Source organism: Anastrepha ludens, chromosome 3 (genome assembly GCF_028408465.1).
Source record: "Anastrepha ludens isolate Willacy chromosome 3, idAnaLude1.1, whole genome shotgun sequence".
Classification (NCBI taxonomy): Eukaryota; Metazoa; Arthropoda; class Insecta; order Diptera; family Tephritidae; genus Anastrepha; species Anastrepha ludens.
The window spans coordinates 33,264,887-33,285,025 of NC_071499.1; the positions used below are offsets into that span (position 1 = coordinate 33,264,887).

General features: G+C 36.0%; 3 protein-coding genes and 1 long non-coding RNA gene across 13 annotated transcripts in view; 3 read left to right on the plus strand and 1 right to left on the minus strand.

Moving 5' to 3' along the window:
* Nucleotides 1–620: 620 nt before the first annotated feature.
* LOC128857369 (T-complex protein 11-like protein 1) lies at nucleotides 621–10,197 on the minus strand. 2 transcript variants are annotated; one of them, XM_054093104.1, is made up of 7 exons: nucleotides 9,854–10,197; nucleotides 5,311–5,421; nucleotides 5,064–5,228; nucleotides 4,112–4,590; nucleotides 2,376–2,694; nucleotides 2,155–2,321; nucleotides 621–2,079 (listed from the first exon to the last, which is right to left on the minus strand). In XM_054093104.1, exons 2-7 carry the CDS (start codon nucleotides 5,418–5,420, stop codon nucleotides 1,772–1,774), a joined length of 1,548 nt encoding a protein of 515 aa, XP_053949079.1. In that variant the 5' UTR covers nucleotide 5,421; nucleotides 9,854–10,197; the 3' UTR covers nucleotides 621–1,771. The 2 variants fall into 2 exon arrangements, with proteins under 2 accessions (XP_053949079.1, XP_053949078.1); XM_054093103.1 differs by lacking the exon at nucleotides 9,854–10,197 and adding an exon at nucleotides 7,446–7,536.
* LOC128857371 (uncharacterized) lies at nucleotides 7,642–8,004 on the plus strand. The gene is made up of 2 exons (XR_008453935.1): nucleotides 7,642–7,732; nucleotides 7,790–8,004. It is a non-coding gene; the product is annotated as an uncharacterized LOC128857371 (long non-coding RNA).
* A 5,096-nt stretch (nucleotides 10,198–15,293) lies between the features above and the next one.
* On the plus strand, nucleotides 15,294–16,759 carry LOC128856349 (probable isoaspartyl peptidase/L-asparaginase CG7860). Of its 2 annotated transcripts, none has more exons than XM_054091647.1 (2): nucleotides 15,294–15,418; nucleotides 15,470–16,759. In XM_054091647.1, exons 1-2 carry the CDS (start codon nucleotides 15,338–15,340, stop codon nucleotides 16,499–16,501), a joined length of 1,113 nt encoding a protein of 370 aa, XP_053947622.1. In that variant the 5' UTR covers nucleotides 15,294–15,337; the 3' UTR covers nucleotides 16,502–16,759. The 2 variants fall into 2 exon arrangements, with proteins under 2 accessions (XP_053947622.1, XP_053947623.1); XM_054091648.1 differs by having other exon boundaries at nucleotides 15,312–15,418; nucleotides 15,490–16,759.
* A 1,300-nt stretch (nucleotides 16,760–18,059) lies between these two features.
* Nucleotides 18,060–20,139, plus strand: part of LOC128857372 (protein gone early) — a 147,916-nt gene continuing 145,836 nt past the window's right edge. For 2 of the 8 annotated variants that reach the window (XM_054093105.1, XM_054093114.1), the window contains exons 1-2: nucleotides 18,075–18,612; nucleotides 18,854–18,962. The gene's annotated coding sequence lies outside the window, so the exon portion shown is untranslated. Of the gene's footprint in view, nucleotides 18,613–18,853; nucleotides 18,963–20,139 lie in introns of all 8 variants that reach the window. The other 6 variants (XM_054093107.1, XM_054093109.1, XM_054093110.1 and 3 more) reach the window with 6 other exon arrangements.

Consider the following 20,139-nt stretch of genomic DNA (forward strand, 5'->3'; position numbering starts at 1 on the left):
TAAACAAACAAAATTTTTGGTTCTTTGTATTCAGGTCACTGACGCCGATGCTCCAATGCCCGCCGATTGAGAAGCCCCGCTGCGACCTTCCTGGAAGAATTGAGTGTAGATCCGCCATTTTAAATGATTAAAAAAAAAAAAAAAAAAATTATATAATTTTAATGTATAACAAAACTGTAAATATTGACTTCTTCATTTTAAATAATTTTAATGAAAATCAGGGAAAATATGGCCGTTTACAGGTATCTGTCCCCTTAAAGGAATTATTTGAACTTACACTAAAACAATCTTCAACCAAATTGAACTCAAACGGAAATAAAATGATTACGTTTTTATAATAGCTATTTATTTCACACATTAATTGTATATATGTATTTATTAGGGATAAAAATAAGTTTATATGGTGTTAAAGTTTTTAAAGAATCCTTGTATATAATATTTATTTGTATATTGTGTGTATATTCTATATTCTATATAATAGTAATTAGGTTAATGTTAAGAATTTTCAGTATCACAACGCATTTCCAAATAAAAAATAATATTTCGAATAAGAAAATGAAAATAACTACAGTAAACTATAACAAAAAGAGACAGTGCAACATTTCATTTGCAATACAATATTATATTTTTTTTTTTACTTTCCTTCTCCAGTATTCAAGTATTCAATTCATTATATTCAGTTCGTATATGTATGTACATTTGTATGTGGGCATGTAAATACTTGTAAAATGTTGGTAAATAAAAAACGATATCACTTCAATGTGGTTGTTTGGTGGTTAAGTTTGGAGTTTTGTGAATTAAATAAATAAAATGTTTATTAAAAGCTGCCAACTGTGCAGCTGTGGTTGTCGAATAGCTCATGGAACACGATTTTTTTTATGATGAGATGAAGTCATTTTTTGTTGTATCATTGCTACGCTTACATTTAAATCTTAAAAATTTCAACAAAATATTTACTGAACTATTGTGAATAAAAGATGTATATGTGTATGCCTGTATATATGTATGTGTGTATGCATACGTGTGTGCAAAAATAATAAACTATTGCGTGGCGTATGCCAAAAAATTAAGCTATTAAAATTTAAAAAGAACCACAGTGCACACTTTGTTCTAAGTCTTAATTCATTGTTGTTTTTTTTTTACTTCTACTTTCGCATATCCAGGCAGCACCGATTTATCAAAGACTTCTACTAACAATCAGTTGGTTGCAATTTTCGTCAGTTATTGAAATTAAAAATGCTACTGCTTTATAACTATATATTTTTACAATTAATTTTCCTTTTTGTTCATTCATTCATTTAGTTAAACAATTTTGTATAAATAAAAGCACGTGAAATTAACGAATAAATTTATAATTTGTGGTTGTTGCTGTTTTTTTTTTTTTTTTGTTTTTGCTTATTAAATTTGCCGATTTTCGATTTTGCATTTCTTCATTATCATACTTAAGTTTTCTTGTTTCTATTATTATCCATTTCCTGTGGGGGTATACGAGTGCTAGCTCCAGAATAGTGAAAAACTCTCATTTGCCTACACATTTGCCTAAATCACTTGGTTGTGGTTGCTTCAGTCATACACCTATTGAATATATGCACAAGCACCGCTGGCAGAGCAAAGTGGGCGCATCGTCGTCGTTAGGTTCTTTGTCTGCAAAAAATCCAGTTGGCTAAATCATTTTGTGTCAATTGCAGCACAGTGTCCGACCCGATACCCGCATCATCACACGCGCGACTTGTTGCCGCCCATTGTTTGCGATATAATTTGCATACTTCCACTATTGGCTATTAACAGACTTCTCCTCGGTAACGGCAGCCGCACTACTAGACACCGGCTCCACGCTCTCTGTAGCGCTTGCGGCAGCTGCTGCAGCACTTGTGGTTGTGTCGGTGCTTGTAACGCGTTGTTGTGTTAAGACTTTCATAAAGTATTCACCGAAGACGGAATGATTGTAGGCAATTACGCGTTTTAGGGCAGTGCAATAGGCTTCCAGCTCATCTTTGAAGTCAGCATAGCCTGGTGGTGGTGGTGGTAAACCAGCGCGTGAGCGCATTGCCAAGCGAAAATATGTTTGGAAACGTTTCCCTGTTGAAGAATGCATGATACTAGATGTTTTCTACTGCCTGTATGTATGTAGGTATGTATTAATATGCAACTTACACATCAAAGTGCGCACAGGCGAATCTTTATTACCCGTTTGCATTATTTGCGACTTTAGCATGTCTTCTGTATTAGCGTCGATCACCGGCTGGTCCTCCTTTTGCAAGTACTCATTTATAACGGTTTTCACTTGCAACCAAACGTTTTCAATCGAATCCAAGAGCTCTCTGCAATTAAATTGATCAACACAACACTCTTTTCCCATATTTATCTTCACTTACTTCTCATTGGTGGTACCTTGCAAGATTATGTCGATTTGCTTGGCGAGTGCGACTCGATTTTCGGTACGTTGCGAAATAACCGGCACTCCCGAGCAAATAGAAATGACAGCAGCACATGTACAAAGACGTTTGGCGCGCTGCCCCAATTTTAAAATACGTTCCTTGTCAATAGAAAGCACTTCGGGAAATTCCTTAGACTCATCCCAATCCATGAGCTCCATATAGGCATTAGAAATGGTTTGCTCTGGCGAGCAGGGCTTATTGTTGGCATCGTGAATACAACTGTTTTTAAGCCAATTTTCGGTAGCTGGGAAACCAACTAGAAAAAATGTGGAAGGTAAATTTTTAATGTAAGAGTAAAACCAAATGCTACACTTATTTTTATTTAAGGGGTTAGGGGTAGTCAGAATTTTCAAGAAAATTGATTTTAGTTTTGCATTTTCTTAAAGTGAATCCGACAAATACTTTTCGAGTTATTCAACAATTCACAAAGGGCGCTTCGGAGCCGATACCAAAACTTTAAATGCGTTTTTCTCAAAACTATGTTTTTTGAACTGGTGATCACTGTACGAGTAACTTAAAAACCGCCTGTTAGATTTCAATAAAATTTATACTGCTTTTGAAAAACATAAAAAACTCGCGCCTGATCGAAGGATTTTTTTTTTCAAAAATTTCGTTTTTTTTTAACAATTGTCGGTTTTTTTCTCGAAAATCTGAAAAATATTTCCTGAGGCCGCCATATATTTTTAATTTTGAAAAAAAAAAACAAAGCTTTGATCAGGCACAAGATTATCTATTAAGGGGGGAAACCGGTTTAGATCGATCAAAAACTCGATTTTTTTTTATGTGGTAAAAATTTTAAAGCGAAATTCGCATTATTCCCGATTCTATGAGCACTTAGTTGATTGCCCGTCGGTTCCGCACCGTAGCGCGCGTTATTTATATTAGAACGACGTTTTTCTCGAAACTACTTTTTTTCAACTGGTGGGAATTCTAGCTTAAAAAGTTATCGACCAATCGTTCTGAAATTTTTTGGGATTTTTTCTTTATTCAATTCTAATCTATATGAACCTAATTCTGGGATTATATTATTATTTAAAATATGGTTTTTTAAGCAAAATAGATGAAAAAATATGGTATAAAAAATTACTTTGTGTTCAAACGCCTCAAAAGCGTACAATTTTCAATATTTTTTTACCATAATTAGGTTCATGTTCTTAGGAAATATGTTGTTAATAAAAAAAATTGTTGTTGATATCAGAGAAAAATTGCAACTTCAGGAATTCCCACTAGCAAGCCACTCGGATGGCGATCGTCCATGGACAGCACACTCTAACGCCACAAATTCCGCGGAAATAGCTTCAAAAAAATTTAAAAGTATACCTAAAAATATAAATAAAATACCCTCTAAACTTAAACAATTTCTGATTATTCCTTCTTTGTTCAAAAAATTCTCGAAAAACATCAAAATTTTGGCCTCCTAAACCGGTTTCCCCCCTTAATAAAGCTAATTTCTCTTGTCCGATTGATTTTAGATGAATCTCCAAGGACTTGTGATGATCATCGCAAGCGCCTTCTGGCTTTTTTTTTTGAAATTTTGCTTAAGTCAAGTCGAAACATGTATTAATACCACTATAAAATAAAGCAATTGACTAGCCAAAAAAAATTATTGAAAATCATAATTTTTTCGGGTCTCTTGCTACCCCTAACCCCTTAATCATTTTCAATTTGCCTACATTTGTAATACTCCAAATATTCTTTGAATTTCTTTTTCTCATATTCCACCGAATTTGCCATGATATCGTTGCGTGCAAAATCAAGTAAATAGTTCACCATATCTAATTTCATTAGCGCCATTGTTTCAAGTATATTTTTAAAAGTATCCACCACATCTTCGATCTCGGTCAACTGTCGTACGAGCTCATCTCGTGCGGGCGCGCATGACTTCGCCATAAGATGTATGACAAAATTGGCATAAGCTCTAAAATCTAGCACGCCCTCCTCGGCCTGCTGTTTTATCACATCGATGTCAAGTATTTCGTTGATGTGCTGCAAGGCGCGTGTATTATTTTGCGAAATTATTTGCGGAAAGCAATCCTTAATCTCGGCTAGCAATTGAATAGCGTGATCGTAGCAAGGGGGGTTCTCATTCAGTTGACCGCGCAACACATCCCAGAAGGCTTTGTGCATGATGTCCTTGATGCGGCGTTCGAGACTAGATGGGAGTTAGGAAGAAATGCGAGTTACTTTAAGTGCAAATATGCGTTTTTTTTATTCGAGCTCAGTATGCGTGATATTCTCTATTCAAAAATACCCAATTTGTATTTTTATTATCGTGAGTTCATGGAAAAAACCAAGGCGCATTCATTAAAGGTGGTAGCACTAGACCAACAACAATATTTTGTACGTTTGATTGTCAAAGCATAGTACGAGTATTGGAAAAGTAGACATAAAAAATGAATTCGCCATGATTCGTCCGGGCTGACAGCCACATGGACACGGCGAAAGAAAAGAAAAAAAAAAAAAAAACAAGTCAGTTGAATTTACCGATACCAGATTCGCCTTGGAAAAAACCAACAATTTCAAAAAACTCACAATATGAAAAAAAACAAATTTGAGAATTTTTTCATAGCAAAAAATATTCACACGTCGTTCACTTCGTTACACTGTTCATCACAATTATCTTACCTGTTCTCTGGTGGTTCATATGGTTCAAACTTAAATTCAGGATTGATAGCGATTTCATGCACCAGTTCCATATTTTGTATATTCTTTAGCACGTCACCCACTTCGTTGAGTGTTAGCACCTTTGGTGGACTGCCATCCATGCTGGGTAAAACGAAGCGCGCCAATCTGTTGTAGAAATCATGGAATAGTTGAGTTAAGCGTCATAGAAAAAATTGTATATAAAAGAAAGCATTATTCAGTCACTTACTTGTCGGAGCATTCACTTTCAGTTCGACTACGCAAACTAGAGGCACCAGGTGAAGTACCGAGCAAATTCTCGGGGGCATTTGCTTCGCCACCAGTTCCGTTGGATTCCATTCTAAAATCAAAATTCTCTATTATTATTTGTAACTAATTTTTTTTTATTTTTCATATGACGGTTAAAAATGCTTCCACATTATAATCAGGCTAATTAGGGTTATAGTATTGAAGTTTATTTGGCAAAAGAAGTTGGTTCGAATGGTTTTTTCAAGATTCTCATATATGTATGTATGTGTTGTGGTGCGCTTTATGTCTAAGCATCGATACGAAATGTAGACAGCCGTTGTGGTGAGGTACGGTACACTAGACAGGGCTAGTTTACTGGGGTGGCAGCCCTTGGTTGGGAAAACCCTAAGTCATTCCGGTAACGTAGAACCGGCTGTCATGGGAATGAGAGGGTGGTCGAGAGTTCTTGTGCGCAACCACTCGATTATTACCGGGTTGTTGTTGTTGTTGTTGTAGCAGCTTGAACATACCACATATATTACGGGGAATTCTGCTGGGGGAATAGCCCGTATCCGGATATAAATCCGAGTCATTCCGGTAACGTTGAACCTACCACGGTGGGAATAACCGACTATTCCCGGGCTCACAGCACACTAGTGACATGAAATGGGAATTGGGTGCATTTTTTCAATGAAAAAGCAGAAGCGTCTGTTAAAAAGCCACGGATGTTCGGAGACGGCATGCACAAATTGTCTCTCAATTTGAGGGAAAGCACCATGACATACACCAAAAATTGACGACGCTTGACCTGAATACCTTTCGAGAATATATACAAATCAATATCATATATACAGATATCGGAGGCTTCCTAAAACTCACAAAAGATAGGATTTTTCAAAATCAAGGCTTAAATGACGTATCGCAACTAGTTAGTACCCACATATTACAAGACTTGGATTGGCGTTCACACGGCACTTGGTTCTACGTTACCGGAGCGGCCCGGATTTGCATATTCATATATCCGAACTGTGGTTCTATGTTTCACTGTGGAGCGGAAGAAATCAATATAGTACGAATATACGAAGACTGTCACTCCAGCAACATTCCCTTTACAGGTAGGGAGAATGTTTATGCAGCTATAGCAACAACATCTTTGGCTTGAACGTTTTTACACGGCAGTCGGTTATGCATTGCAAGAATTGCCACTTCAGCAGCATTCCCCAAAAATGTGTGGGTAATGTTAACGCTGTTATATATATATATCTTTGTATATATATATCTTTGTATATATATATATATATAATTGGCGGGTGTTTGCCCGAGCTCCTCCTCCTATTTGTGGTATGCGTCTTGATGTTATTCCACAAATAGAAGGGGCCTACAGTTTCAAGCCGACTCCGAACGGCAGATATTTTTATGAGAAGCGTTTTCATGGCAGATATACACTCGGAGGTTTACCATTGCTTGCCGAAGGGCGACTGCTATTAGAAAAATGTTTTTCTTTAATTTTGGTGTTTCACCGAGATTTGAACCTACATTCTCTCTGTAAATTCCGAATGGTAGTCACGCACCATTCGGCAACGGCGGGCGCCGCTGTTACGACTACAAAAAAAGTCTTGGTGTGAGTATGCACGGATAAGCAACTGCTAGAAATTTAGGTAATCGCGATTAATTTAAAATTAATATTTCAATTTTATTTACATGGGGAGCTATTTGACTTGTCTGTATGTAAATATTAATAATAAACATTCTCTTAATTAAAATACTCAACACTTATATACATACATAGCGTATGTACATAAGTAAATACAAATGTGCACAATATAGTATGCACAAGCAAATTAAATTAAGCCATAAAATAACTGCGCAATAAAGCAAAATGGCAGTAAGTTGCGGTAGCCAGCGAACTAAGTAATAATACCATGAGCAAAAAACAAAAAAAAAAAACAAAAAAAAAAACCACAAATGCATGTAAGACGTGAAACGGTGCGGCCAATGCATTTCCTAACTCCTATTTTACAAATTTGGTTCTGCATTCACCAGCAAGATTTGCTCAATCGCATATTAATCAAACTACCCGCCACCCTTCCCAACTGCCAATATTTAGCACATTTCACAAACTTCCGACAAACTCACCTTGAAACCGAATCAGCTGGCATTTTTGCGTCGTTTGTTATTGTTTACGTTTTGTTGGTGTTGTTTTCAACAATTTGTGCTTTTGTTGGTTTTTATGGATTTTGTTCTACAACTTTTTCTACGTTTTTAATCCACAGTTGAAATTGGTAAACGCCGCAACTTTGCGTGCTATTCCGCGTCTCACACAAACAAACCAATTGCGTTGTGGCTTTTCAGCTTTGGAGTGGTTTTTACTAAACTTGGTTGGTCGTTTGGATCCACTATCTGCCGCACTCACAAGAGGGGTTGTAAGTTTGCAAAATGACTGGCGTTTTCTTTGTTTGTATCTCCTTATTTTCGAGTAGGATTGCACTCACCTCACACCAACGTTTGATCTTCCGGACAATTGGCAGTTTTCTTTGTTTGATCAGCAACAGCTACACTCTTTGCAAATAAAGCGTGCGATTTAGTCACCGATGTTATTATTAAGTCTTATTGTACTCCTTTTTCTTTATTTATGTAACGCTGGAAATTAAGTTGAAATGTTTCGTGTAATAAAAACGAGTTTTTTTTCCTTTTTAATTGCTTATCATTACTTTCAGTGATGCAAAAGTTACAAGTTGACAGACTACAGACAAATAATAAAAACAAATGCAAATAAAAATTTTGAAAAATAATGTATTGTAAAATAAAATAAAAATGAATAAGCAAACAAAAAAGCAGGCCATGACACTAACATTTGACAGAGGAATGTTTTAGGATTCAGCATGTCGGGGTCGTTTTTGGACAACTACGAGTTCTATGGATGATCGTTGTGGTTATTTGCTCGCAAACTGGCTTCTGATTCCTTTCCCCCATTAGATAATTTTGGACAGAGTTTAAGAAAATGAGCGCTCTCCTTTGGTAGATCTCTTTTGTTATTTAAGAGACGCAGGTAGGTCAAAAAGTGTTTCATAAAAGATATATTGAAGTATCATAACTTTCACCTTTCCTCACCAACGTAAACGTACACCCGTATCAGCTGAAACGATGAAACAACGATCTACGATACTACGGAACGGAGCGGTGGTGAGAATTGATTTACATTGGCTTCTCATTAGTTTCATCGCGTCAGCTGATACGGACGTACGCTTACGTTGGTGAGTGTGGGCACCATTAAAACGAACGAGGGTTTGAAGATGTTTTTATGCAGCTCCTAAAATAACAATTTGATTTCATAAGTGGCGCATGTAACATAAAGTGTCATTTAAACAATCCTTCCCACGACAGTTATTAAGGCGTGTGGGCGTTACGCCAACAAAACATGCTGCAAGACAGTTCCCATGACAGTTGGTTCCACCTTACCGGAGCGAACTGGAGTTACTCAGGATCCAGCAAATTTCAGAAATTTACGGAGAATGTTGTCCTTTTACAACGTTATTCAAACGTTTTTTACAAGATCGAAAGGAATTTCGCATATTAAACGCCCTGTGGTGCGGGCGATTTGCATAACTCTCAGTCACTTCAGCAGCTATGCCAACAAATGTAAGTCTTTGAAGTACTGGCGAAACGATCCGGATTTATATCAAGCTAATAATCGCCAATTCTTCCCCTTTCCCAAAAATCATTGGGCAGTGTTTTATGCAGTTACAACAAGAAATATAAATGAAGCATACCAAATGATCAGTAATTTGCAGATCGTTTATAAGCAGTTTAAAAGTTTTCTTTCAAACGTTTAGAAATTATTAAAAAAAATGTCAAGGCCTTATAAAAATAAGCAAGCATTCAAACTAAAAGATTACCTCCAGTTGTTGCTTGCTCTACATGCTTGCTGTCAGGCCATGCTGAGCTACATCTGCACATATACATATGTATGTATGTACATATTAGCGTTACACAATAGACGGTGTCTTTATTGTAGTAATCATATACCCCATCGAATAGGATTTACAGATTATAGTGATAGTGGAATAAACAAAACCAAAGACAAAGCTGCAAACGAAAACAAATTCGGAAAAATACCACACAGCTTTTCAACGAAAATGTATACACACAAAGTTTATACAATTCTATGCGTAAAGTAAATAAATAGAAATGCTGCGGACGGCATTGCTTGTGGTGATGGTGGTGGCCCACTGATGGGATGAATGCAAGGTGGCTGATGGGGAAATTGTTACGAGGACGAATGATGAGCAAACACACGCATGTACATAGCTAAAAGCAAGGCAAATCGCGTTAAATGAAACACTATTTAACAACTACAAAGTTGATGAACTCGTAAATTGCGATGTTGGGAAATATGAGGGTACCTCTTGTCATATACGCACATGTATAATGGAAAATTATTGGCTAATCAAACTTAAGTTATGATGAAATATAAAAATATGTACATAAATAAAGTTTTCCATGACGTATTACATAAATTACAAGCGAAAGTAGGAAATACATACCTAGTAACTTGATTGCTCTATTTAGACTTTTTCCCCAATTTTCCAATTAGTACTCAGCTTTGTCCTTCCACTTTGAGGCTTTTGAAAAAAACTCAGTAGCAAGTCACTATTGTGCAAAAGATGCTCAAAGTTTATACGTCTTTTTTTCTATCAATGTTATACTCTTTTTTTCATTAGATTGTCCACCTAAATTGGATTTAGTTTATTTTATTGGTTATTGGTCACAATGTTGGATAGATTAGTCACAATTAAATTTGGTTTTGCTGAATAAATGCAAGAGAGGAAACTTTTTTTTAGCTCTAAAAGCGCCCACAATGTTCGAGAAGAAAAATCACAATGAATAAAATATAAAAGTAATCAAACAAAGCATGGAAGAAATGTCAGTCCAATTTTGCTTTGCAGCTTTTTATTCAAGTTTTGTTATGCTATGCCGATGCTGCCACATATATTATTTTACCTTTAAGGCTGCCGCAATGCAACTATTTCTTACTCTCAAAATGAAAATATTGGCATAGTATAATAGATTTTTTATTTTCATAAAAAGCTGACATGCCATTATTGTAATAACAAAAAACCATAGAGCATTTTTATATTCCTTAGTTTTCGAAGCGATGAAACGATGAGCTGTATGAGCCTTACGACGACATAGACATAGCGCAGCGAATAAAGATCCAGCGGCTACGTTGGCTGAGTCATATCGTCCGAATAGATACAAACGTTCCGGCTCTGAAATTATGCTATGCGGTACTAGCTGGTGGTAGCAGAGGAAGAGGAAGGCCTCCTCTGCGTTGGAAAGATCAGGCGGAGAAGGACTTGGCTTCACTTGATGTGTCCAACTGCCGCCGGTTAGCACGAGAAAGAAACGGCTGGCGCGCTTTGTTAAACTCGGCTAAAATCGCGTAAGAAGTTATCGCGCTAATTAAAAAGAAGAAGAAGTTTTCGAGATATCGTAGTGAAAATTTTCTTTCTGTAAAATTTGAGAAGATAAAGGGAAAGTACAAGTACGTTCACATATGCAGTAATTAGCAATAAATCCACAAAAATTAATCTATCTGTTCACATACGGCAGATTAGCTGCCAATACTGCTTTGAAAGGTTTTTCTTCATAGAAATTGCTTTGGTGGAATATTTTGGTTTGTTTAATTATTATTAACGATATAAAGAAACGAAATATAAGAAAACGACAAGGAGAAGGAAAAGCTAATTTAATTGCGCAATTGGATGTTAGTAAGAAACAGTTGGAGGAAATCCGTAAATGACGCTTACTGAGGTTTAAAAAATTATGACAGCAAGCCGCATGGGAAATTCTATATTACATTTTATAATAAGTAATAAGAGGATAAAGCGTTTGTGGGCATGCGCTCTTTTCTGTTATATAAATGGACTAGCAAACCCGGCCCCCTTCGCTGGGCACACTAAAATAGAATAGATATGGTTTAGAACAGAAAATATATGATTTTCATATTATTTATTTCTTTATTCTTTATTCAAGCGCTTTGGCATAAACAATATTTTTTGTTTTTCTATTTGTTTTTGAGTAAATATAAAATATAAATTGAAAATCAGGAAAAAAGAAGATTGTTTTTAAATTTCAAATCAACGCATATGAATAAACAATCGTCTTTTTTCCTGATCATCCATGAATTTTTCGTTTCAATTTATATGTTTTATTAAGCATTGGAGCTTTTTTAACCATTATCCATTAATATTTTTCAAAAAAAAAAAAAACGAAAAAATTTTTTTTTCACGAACACATAATTTCATTCGGATTTCACATTAAATTCTCAAATTTCGTAAGAAATTATTCACTGTTCCAAAATCCACTCCAAAAAAATTCACAAACAATTTTTACATGTTGCACTTACGTTTTTTCCTTATGGCATCCAAATCAGAAAGAAATATTGACACATTGTAACTCACACTGTCAATTTGACAGTTCAGTTCCGCCCCAAGCGTTACAAAAGTAAGCGACATTATGGCTGATTCAAAAGAACGCTGTACCCGTTGCCAGTGCTCCGAATTACAACCAAACTTTACGAACCCCATTTTCAATACTTACTTAGCAATGTGCGTAAGTTTGGTTTAATTCGGTGCAAAGACACGACGGGTCCACGTTTTGGCATATATTTCGAGACCCCAGTCATCAATAGGTATGAAAATTACCCCGTATTAAAGCACTTATCAACAGCTTTCATTTGATACCCATATTGTACATACACAACCAAAGGTTACCCGGGTCCACGTTTTGACCTATATCTCGAGACCCTATCTACCAATAGGTATTCAAACTATACGGAAACCATCTTCAATGCTTACTTAACAATGTGTGTAAGTTTGGTTTAATTCGGTTCAAAGACACGGCGGGTCCACGTTTTGACATATATTTCGAGACCCTAGTCATCAATAGGTATGAAAATTATCCCGTATTAAAGCACTTATCAAGAGCTTTCATTTGATACCCATATTGTACATACACAACCAAAGGTTACCTGGGTCCACGTTTTGACCTATATCTCAAGACCCCAGTCACGGAGCGGCATGAAAAATACTCTGTACTAAAGCATTCGCCAACAGCTTCAATGTGATATCCATATTGTACAAACACATTCTAGGGTCCACGTTTTGGTCTCTATCTCGAGACCCTAGTCACGGAGCGGATAGAAATACTCTGAACTAAAGCATTCACCAACAGCTTCCATTTGATACCCATATTGTACATACACATCCGAAGGTTACCTGGGTCCACGTTTTGACCTATATCTCGAGACCCTATCTACCAATAGGTATCCAAACTATACGGAAACCATCTTCAATACCTCCTTAACAATGTGTGTAAGTTTGGTTTAATTCGGTGCAAAGACACCGCAGGTCCACGTTTTGGCATATATTTCCAGACCCTAGGCATCAATAGGTATGAAAATTACCCCGTATTAAAGCACTTATCAAGAGCTTTCATTTGATACCCATATTGTACATACACAACCAAAGGTTACCCGGGTCCACGTTTTGACCTATAGCTCGAGACCCCAGTCACGGAGCGGCATGAAAAATACTCTGTACTAAAGCATTCACCAACAGCTTCAATTTGATACCCATATTGTACATACACATCCGAAGGTTACCCGGGTCCACGTTTTGACCTATATCTCGAGGCCTATCCACCAATATGTATCCAAACTATACGGAAACCATCTCCAATACCTTCTTAACAATGTGTGTAAGTTTGGTTTAATTCGGTGCAGATACGGCCGGTTAGCGAACACACACAAAAAGTTGACTTTATTTTATATATAAGATTTTTTTCAGTTTGTGTCGGAAAAATCCAAATATCTTACGGAACCCTATTTTTTTCCAAAATAAAATGTAATCCATGTTACTCGTGAATGATGTAGCTTTCGAATGGTGAAAGAATTTTTAAAATCGGTCCAGTAGTTTTTGAGCCTATTCGTTACAAACAAACAAACAAAGTTTTCCTCTTTATAATATTAGTATAGATAAATAATAATACCTAAGAAAAAATTTATTAGAATTATGTCTACAAACCTGTTTTCTTTGCCAGCATCCATTTTTTTTAGTTTTTACTTTGGCTAACACAGAAAACAAGGGGTTGTACGTAAAAAAGTGTGGTAATAATCTAGGATCATTTTATAATCTCAGATTTTGGGAGAGAAATTTTGTACGGGTAATCTCGCTAATTAATTACGGATTGGAAGTTAAGCACGAAAAAGCAGAATACCTGTTTATATGTGAATGTATTATAAGAAATATTTCTGATGTTTCACAAGCCAATCAAATATTCACGGTTGAGCGAATAAAAAGGTTATAGATATCGTGGTACCGCTATTCGGCTGATATTAAATTTTACAGAATCGCTATTGAGAGGTTTAATACAGTTAGAAGGCAAAAAAAAGCGAATTTTCCAGAATTTTTTCTGAGAAAACTTTGAAATTTATTAAAATTAAAATTTGTACACATATTATCTTTTAACGGTATTTTAAGACTTAGTATTAGTAAAAATATTTTTTTGGAAAAGAGCTACAGCTAATCTCTGGAAGCTCCTCTCAAAAATGACGTTGGGCCACTACATATCTGAACTGGATCCTCTGAAATTAAAAAACCAAACAGATTCCGTTAAAGTAATGTTAAATCTAGTAAAATAATTTTTTTTGACAAAATGGAGGTTTCTAAAACAAAACAAAGATTTTGGACCAAAATTTTGGGCTTAAATTGTTTATAAAAAAAATATTTATCGGTAAAAAAATATTTCGACTAATTATCAAAAATATATTTTAGAAGCTCGTGTTAAGATTTGAGACTAATCGGTTTAGCCGTTTTCAATTAAGGTTGGTCACCGACTTTGAAGACACCGTTTTGAGAAAAACGCGTTTAAAGTTTGCCATGTACTTTCAAGTGCTCTGAAACGCCTTTTCAAATTTGCGTACAACTTGGAAAATATTCACCGGAACGATATTAAGTTTTGTGTGTTTATTCTTAAATATATGTACGTTAAGAAATAAAAATTAAAAAAAAATTGTGTTTTTGAAAATTCGTTCTATATAAGCGTTGAGCGGCCGTAATTCTAGGCTTTTGTTTCCACTTTTCTTTTTGCTCTATTTTCTATTATCTTTTTTGTTAAAATTAACTCTTCCCATTTTTCGGGGGCATCATTTAATTTCAATTAAATTTCTATTTCATATATTAAAAAAATTTAATATTATTTCGATTGTCTTAGTGCAAACTAGCACTGCATTTGTCTAACATTTGATGAAGCCATCCTTTTAATTTTTAGTTTTTTAGGAAAAATCTATGAATAAATAATTATTTCTTAATCCAATAAACAAATGAGCTGTTCACTAATACGCGTAACAACCTCCATCACACTTCAATTTTAATCAGAATTAAGAAATAATTACACAGGCCAACAACCAAAAAACTTTTTCTATAATTTTAACTAATTACTTTGTAATTTGGTGTCCTGATTACGAAAAAAATTATTAAAAAGTTATATCACCCATCAATTTTTCACATTTTACAATTAAGTAAAAATAAAGTTGATGTACCAAAATGTATCGGATATATTTCACAGTCCTGCGAGGTACAGTTTTTAAGACGGCTATGGGTGTTTCTTGAAGGTGTTTTTATGCTGAAAACGAATATGGCCTTGAAAATGCTCCAGCACGTCAGGGGTTTTGGCAATTTGAGGTTAAATAGTCAATAAATGCAGATTGAGCAACTTAATTTCACTTAATCCGTCAATGCTATATTTAATCTCGTTGCGAATGGATAGAATCCCTTTTTAAATCTAATTACGGTAATACTGTATGTGTAAACATGATATTAATCTGCCTTCCCTTTATTGAAGTTCTCTTTTGTTGACTGTTTTATTTGATTTTGTGTAAGATTTATTACTATTTGAATTTGGTTTCTTTGTGGTGTTTTTATATTTTTTTCATAACAGATAAGCCCCCGAAGCGACGGTAAACAATGATAAAAAGAATGAATGCAATTTCACACAAATCGGTAAAATTCCTTGACATGTGTCGTTCATTGCTCCAAAGCTATACTGTGAGTAGAGATGAAAATTTGCAGTATACAACTAGAGTATGTCAAAATAAGTATACAAATATTTTTTACAGATACGCCCATAAATTGTGCAAAATGTCCACCCCAATGCTGCTCGTACATGGTGGAGCCGGTGGTATTAGCGATGCACGCGTGCCTGGCAAGGCAAAAGGTATGAAATTAGCTTTGAAAGCAGGATTGCCACTGCTGATGCCCTCGGCGGAATGTGGTGGTATCGAAGCGGGCTCTGCGTTAGATGCCGTCGAAGCGGCTGTGCGCGTCATGGAGGAGGATGAGAATTTCAATGCTGGCTATGGAGCATGCTTGAATAGTGACGGCAATGTAGAAGTGGAAGCAAGCATTATGGAAGGTTCCCGGCTTGGTGCTGGCTGCGTAACTCTACTGCGTGACATTAAATACCCTATCTCGGTGGCACGCTGTGTTATGGAAAAAACTAATCATACATTTTTGGGCGGTGCAAGTGCTCAAAAGTTTGCTTTAGAAAATGGTGCTGTGCAATTGCCACCAGGTTCATTGGTTACACAAAGTGCACGTGATGCATTGGCACAATTTAAGCAGCAGCAATCTGAGGGTAGAGACACTACTTACGCGCCGACAGAACTGGATAAGACTGACAAGGAGCGGCCAGGTGAGCCAGGCACTGTGGGCGCTGTCGCTATTGATGCGAAAGGTAATATTGCTGTGGCCACTTCAACAGGTGGCATAACAGGCAAAGTACCGGGACGTATAGGAGATACACCACTGCTGGGTTGTGGCACTTATGCTGATAATAAATGGGGCGGTGTTTCTACTACAGGTCATGGCGAGACAATAATGCGTTTCAATTTGGCACAAAAGATTTTAGCCAACATCAGATACTGTAACATGTCCGCTCAGGAGGCAACCGATGTGGCGTGCAAAGAGATGACTGAACGTTTAGAAGGAACGGGCGGTGCTATAACTATTGGGCCCAAGGGTGACATTGGTGTTGCTTGGACCACAAAGCGTATGGCCTGGGGTTATGTGCGTGACAATGAATTTATTTATGGCATAGATCACGGGAAGGTTCTGAAGGAGCCATTTTAAAATAGTGTACGTCGCAGTGATTTTGTATTGACTGCCAGTGTAATATGGTTACGCATCTTTGCACGTTTACATAGACATAAATCTAATAAAAAGTATGTAAGCTGTGGATAGAACACGAAATTTTCAATTTAAATGTGACGATGTAATGATGCAGATGCCATGCTTTTATAATATAATGCAGTCGCGACTTAAAGACATATGCATTTTCAATACCACCTAAACTTTTTCAGAAACAAATAAAAAACTATTTAAATTTTTAATAAATTGTTAATCCAAAATAAAAGATAAAATGCCTTTGCAATTTAGGTAATGTTGCTGAAGTGGCAGTCCTTGCACAAATATAATATTTTGACGTGAAAACGTTTTGTGCTGGTATACGGCAAAGTTTGTGAAGTTTTGTGAACGCACAAAACGCTGAAAGCGGAAACAAAACCATTTTTTCTTTTAATGGTTACAAATAAGCAGACTTGTAAAAAAATAATTATTTAACATCAAAACCATGAATATTGTTGTTGTTTTGCCGAATTTGCTTACAGTTGCCTGAACTTGGAGTCGACCAATTAGAATGAGTCCGCTGTCGTTGTTGTAGCAGCATAAACATTCCCCATACATGAACGGGGAATGCTGCTGGAATGACAGTCCTTGGCCGGATATAAATCCGGGTCGTTCCGGTAACGTAGAACCGACTGTCATGGGAACGAGAATGAGTCCGTTGTGTTCGTTGGTGATAGCTGAAGTGTCTGTATTTTTTTATATAGAATGTCACAATCGCGCAGCACATCCTCTCGTAACGGCCTAGTCTATATTCAATTTGACTTGTGTCGGTCACATATTTTGCCATTCTGGCGGGCCTATTAGGACCAGTTTTCCAGTGTATGCTTCGCTCTGTTTTCCAGTTAAATGAATTTTAAACGATCAACTTTGCAGGGTTAAGCCAGTTAAACTGGCTCTTAATTTTTCGCTTTGCTTCAAGAAAATGTTTTCTTTGCCGCCGAAAAGTAAGCAATGCGTTTATGTCATGTGCATTCCCTGAATTTTAAAGTTAACATACCGAAACAGTTTGCATGTGTGTGTGTGTGTACAGAGAGTTCGTTAGAATTATACGCAAATTACATATGTACATATACTTATATCCATGTACTACAACTTTTCTAACTTTTCTACCAATAAAAGTATTGAGAACAAAAATTATCATTATCAATCAAAAATTATTTAAAATTATTAAATGGAACGCGATATTTTACTCGTATTCAGTCATTTTACCAGTTTTCCCTGCAATGATTCTCCTTTTGGCGCTCTTTTCTCATTTCATTTTATGCGTTCATTCTAGCAATGTTTACAGCAAAAACAAAATATATCGACCTTGGTGCTTTGCTTATGCATTTTTCTCTTTCTTGCGATCGCTGCTCTTTTTACATGAAAGGAGAAATTTTGCCAGAGCGGAAAAATAGGCATTCATTTTAAGTTAAATTAAAGAACTGTTAAGTGCACTAACAGTTTCGGCCCACTGTGCGCTACTAGTGTCGCAAGCGCAAGAACAGCACCATTTCTCCAGTTAGCGCTGTTTGCTCTGTTCAGTTTCAAAGGCAGTGGCTTCGTGCAAACATATGCTGATGTGTTAAACGGTAAAGTTGCAACACGTGTTGGTAATTCACTCTAAATTTTTTGCTGCGCTCTTGCGATCGATCGCCGGTAATACAAAAATTGAGGGAAAGCGGGGAAGACGATTTTCCCCGACTTTATTTTAGTGTGAAAAATTAGTAAAAAACAAAATGGAAATTATTAATATTTTATTTGGGGAAAAATGAATGGTAAAATAGTGTTTTAGTAATTAAAAAAAAAAAAAAGAGATAGCAACAACAGCAAAACAAGCGTGTTAAAAGTTAAATAAAGTGAGGCGTTATGCATTAAAAATTTACACAAACTTGTAAATTAACCGCGAGTGTGGGAATTTCTTTTGTGCATCGAGCATACATACATACGTGCATTTGTATGTGCTCGAAGTGAATTTCTGAATACAACAAATATTTTCAACCAATATTGAAAGAAAAAAAAGTTGGAGAGTTTAAAGGTTCAACGTCGAATGGATGCGGTCGAGGTGTTTAAAAGTGGTATAAATAAATGTTTTCTTTTTCTTTCATAAAATAATGGCCCGAATAAAAGTGGTTTGCGTGTGTGTTGTGTGCATGTGTAAATTATGGCAAAATACCTGCTAAGTCGATTTATCAGAAATTCCTGTTTAAATTTTTTTTACTGAGTTTCGCATTTAGCTACGCAACCTGCGCGTCAACCTTTTTTTGTTTGTTGTATGCAAAGACGTTTGGTCTGTCTACATTCTTCCCCTCTTTTTAGTTATTTGCTCGAGCTGTAATCACAAGAATAACAATACAAATAAAACAATAACGACTGTTGCCATATTTGTTTTATTTGGCAAGCTTAACTTTGAAGCAAAATATAAAAGGTAAGTTTCTAAGCGCCACATACAAATTGCACTTGCTGACATAGCCTCGAGTCATGTCGACAGTCTTTTAAGCCACTAACTTCATTATAAACAAGTCTCTGCTTGGCTTGGACAAATTTTTTTTCAATTGTTACCTTAATGGTGGTTAGATCGCACTCCAACTGATATGTATGTAGTATTTGGTTGAACTAAATATACATACATAAGTTGTGCGACCCGGTGAAATGATTCGTAGATGCTTTGATTTCATAGAGCTCAAACTAGCGTATGACTCGGTTTACTAAGAGATTTTTGGTTTAATATTTTGGTAGTCTAATGAAAGTTTCATATTTTACATTCCATATATTTTATACAGTAAATGTGAAGCACAAGGTTGTCTAAATAATAATGTGTACAATAATCACTGACACTTCAGCAGCATTGGGTAATGTTTTATGCTTTTCAATAACTATTACAAACTGTTTGCTAGGAATGCATATTTTCCAACAAACCTATAAAGGGTATTCGAGATTGTTGTATGCTGTATTTGTCGTTTTTGTAGTAAAAGCAGTAAAATTCTAACAACAAAATACACACACTTTTCAAATTTAACACAGGCAACTCCGTGGTGCTCATGGCTTCTGCTTTCTATTCTTCACTTAGCTGATCGTAACAAAAGACAATATTACGAATACAACGAATCTCGAATACCCCTTGTGCAAGGCGAAGAGAATACAGTACTCTAGCATTCTTCCCCTTATGAATGTACTTAAATGAGAAAAGTAGAAAGAAAACAAAAACAAGAAAAGAGTAGAAATTTTGAGGCAATTTGGTTAGGAAACTTCAAAAAGTTAAGGCTCAGTGTTTTACCCTATTAATTTCGCATTTTCGCCAAACCATTCTAAATCATTTCAAAAGTGTATGGTAACCCACGTAACCAGCTTGAATTGGGATGCGAATGGTTTGATATGATGTATTGAAGATAAACGTGATAAATGAAGAGATGTGAATAAAAAAGAGCAAAAACAAACGCAAGCCATTAAGCGGCAAAATACCGAAATGCCGGGAAAACCGGTTTTACAACTCTAAGTAAGCAAGCGCATTGGCGTATTGTTGCAAAGAGAAACAGACTACGAGTAGTAGTCCGCAGTAGCAGATGAATGAGACGTTGATCGAAGAGAAGATGTATGAAGAAGGC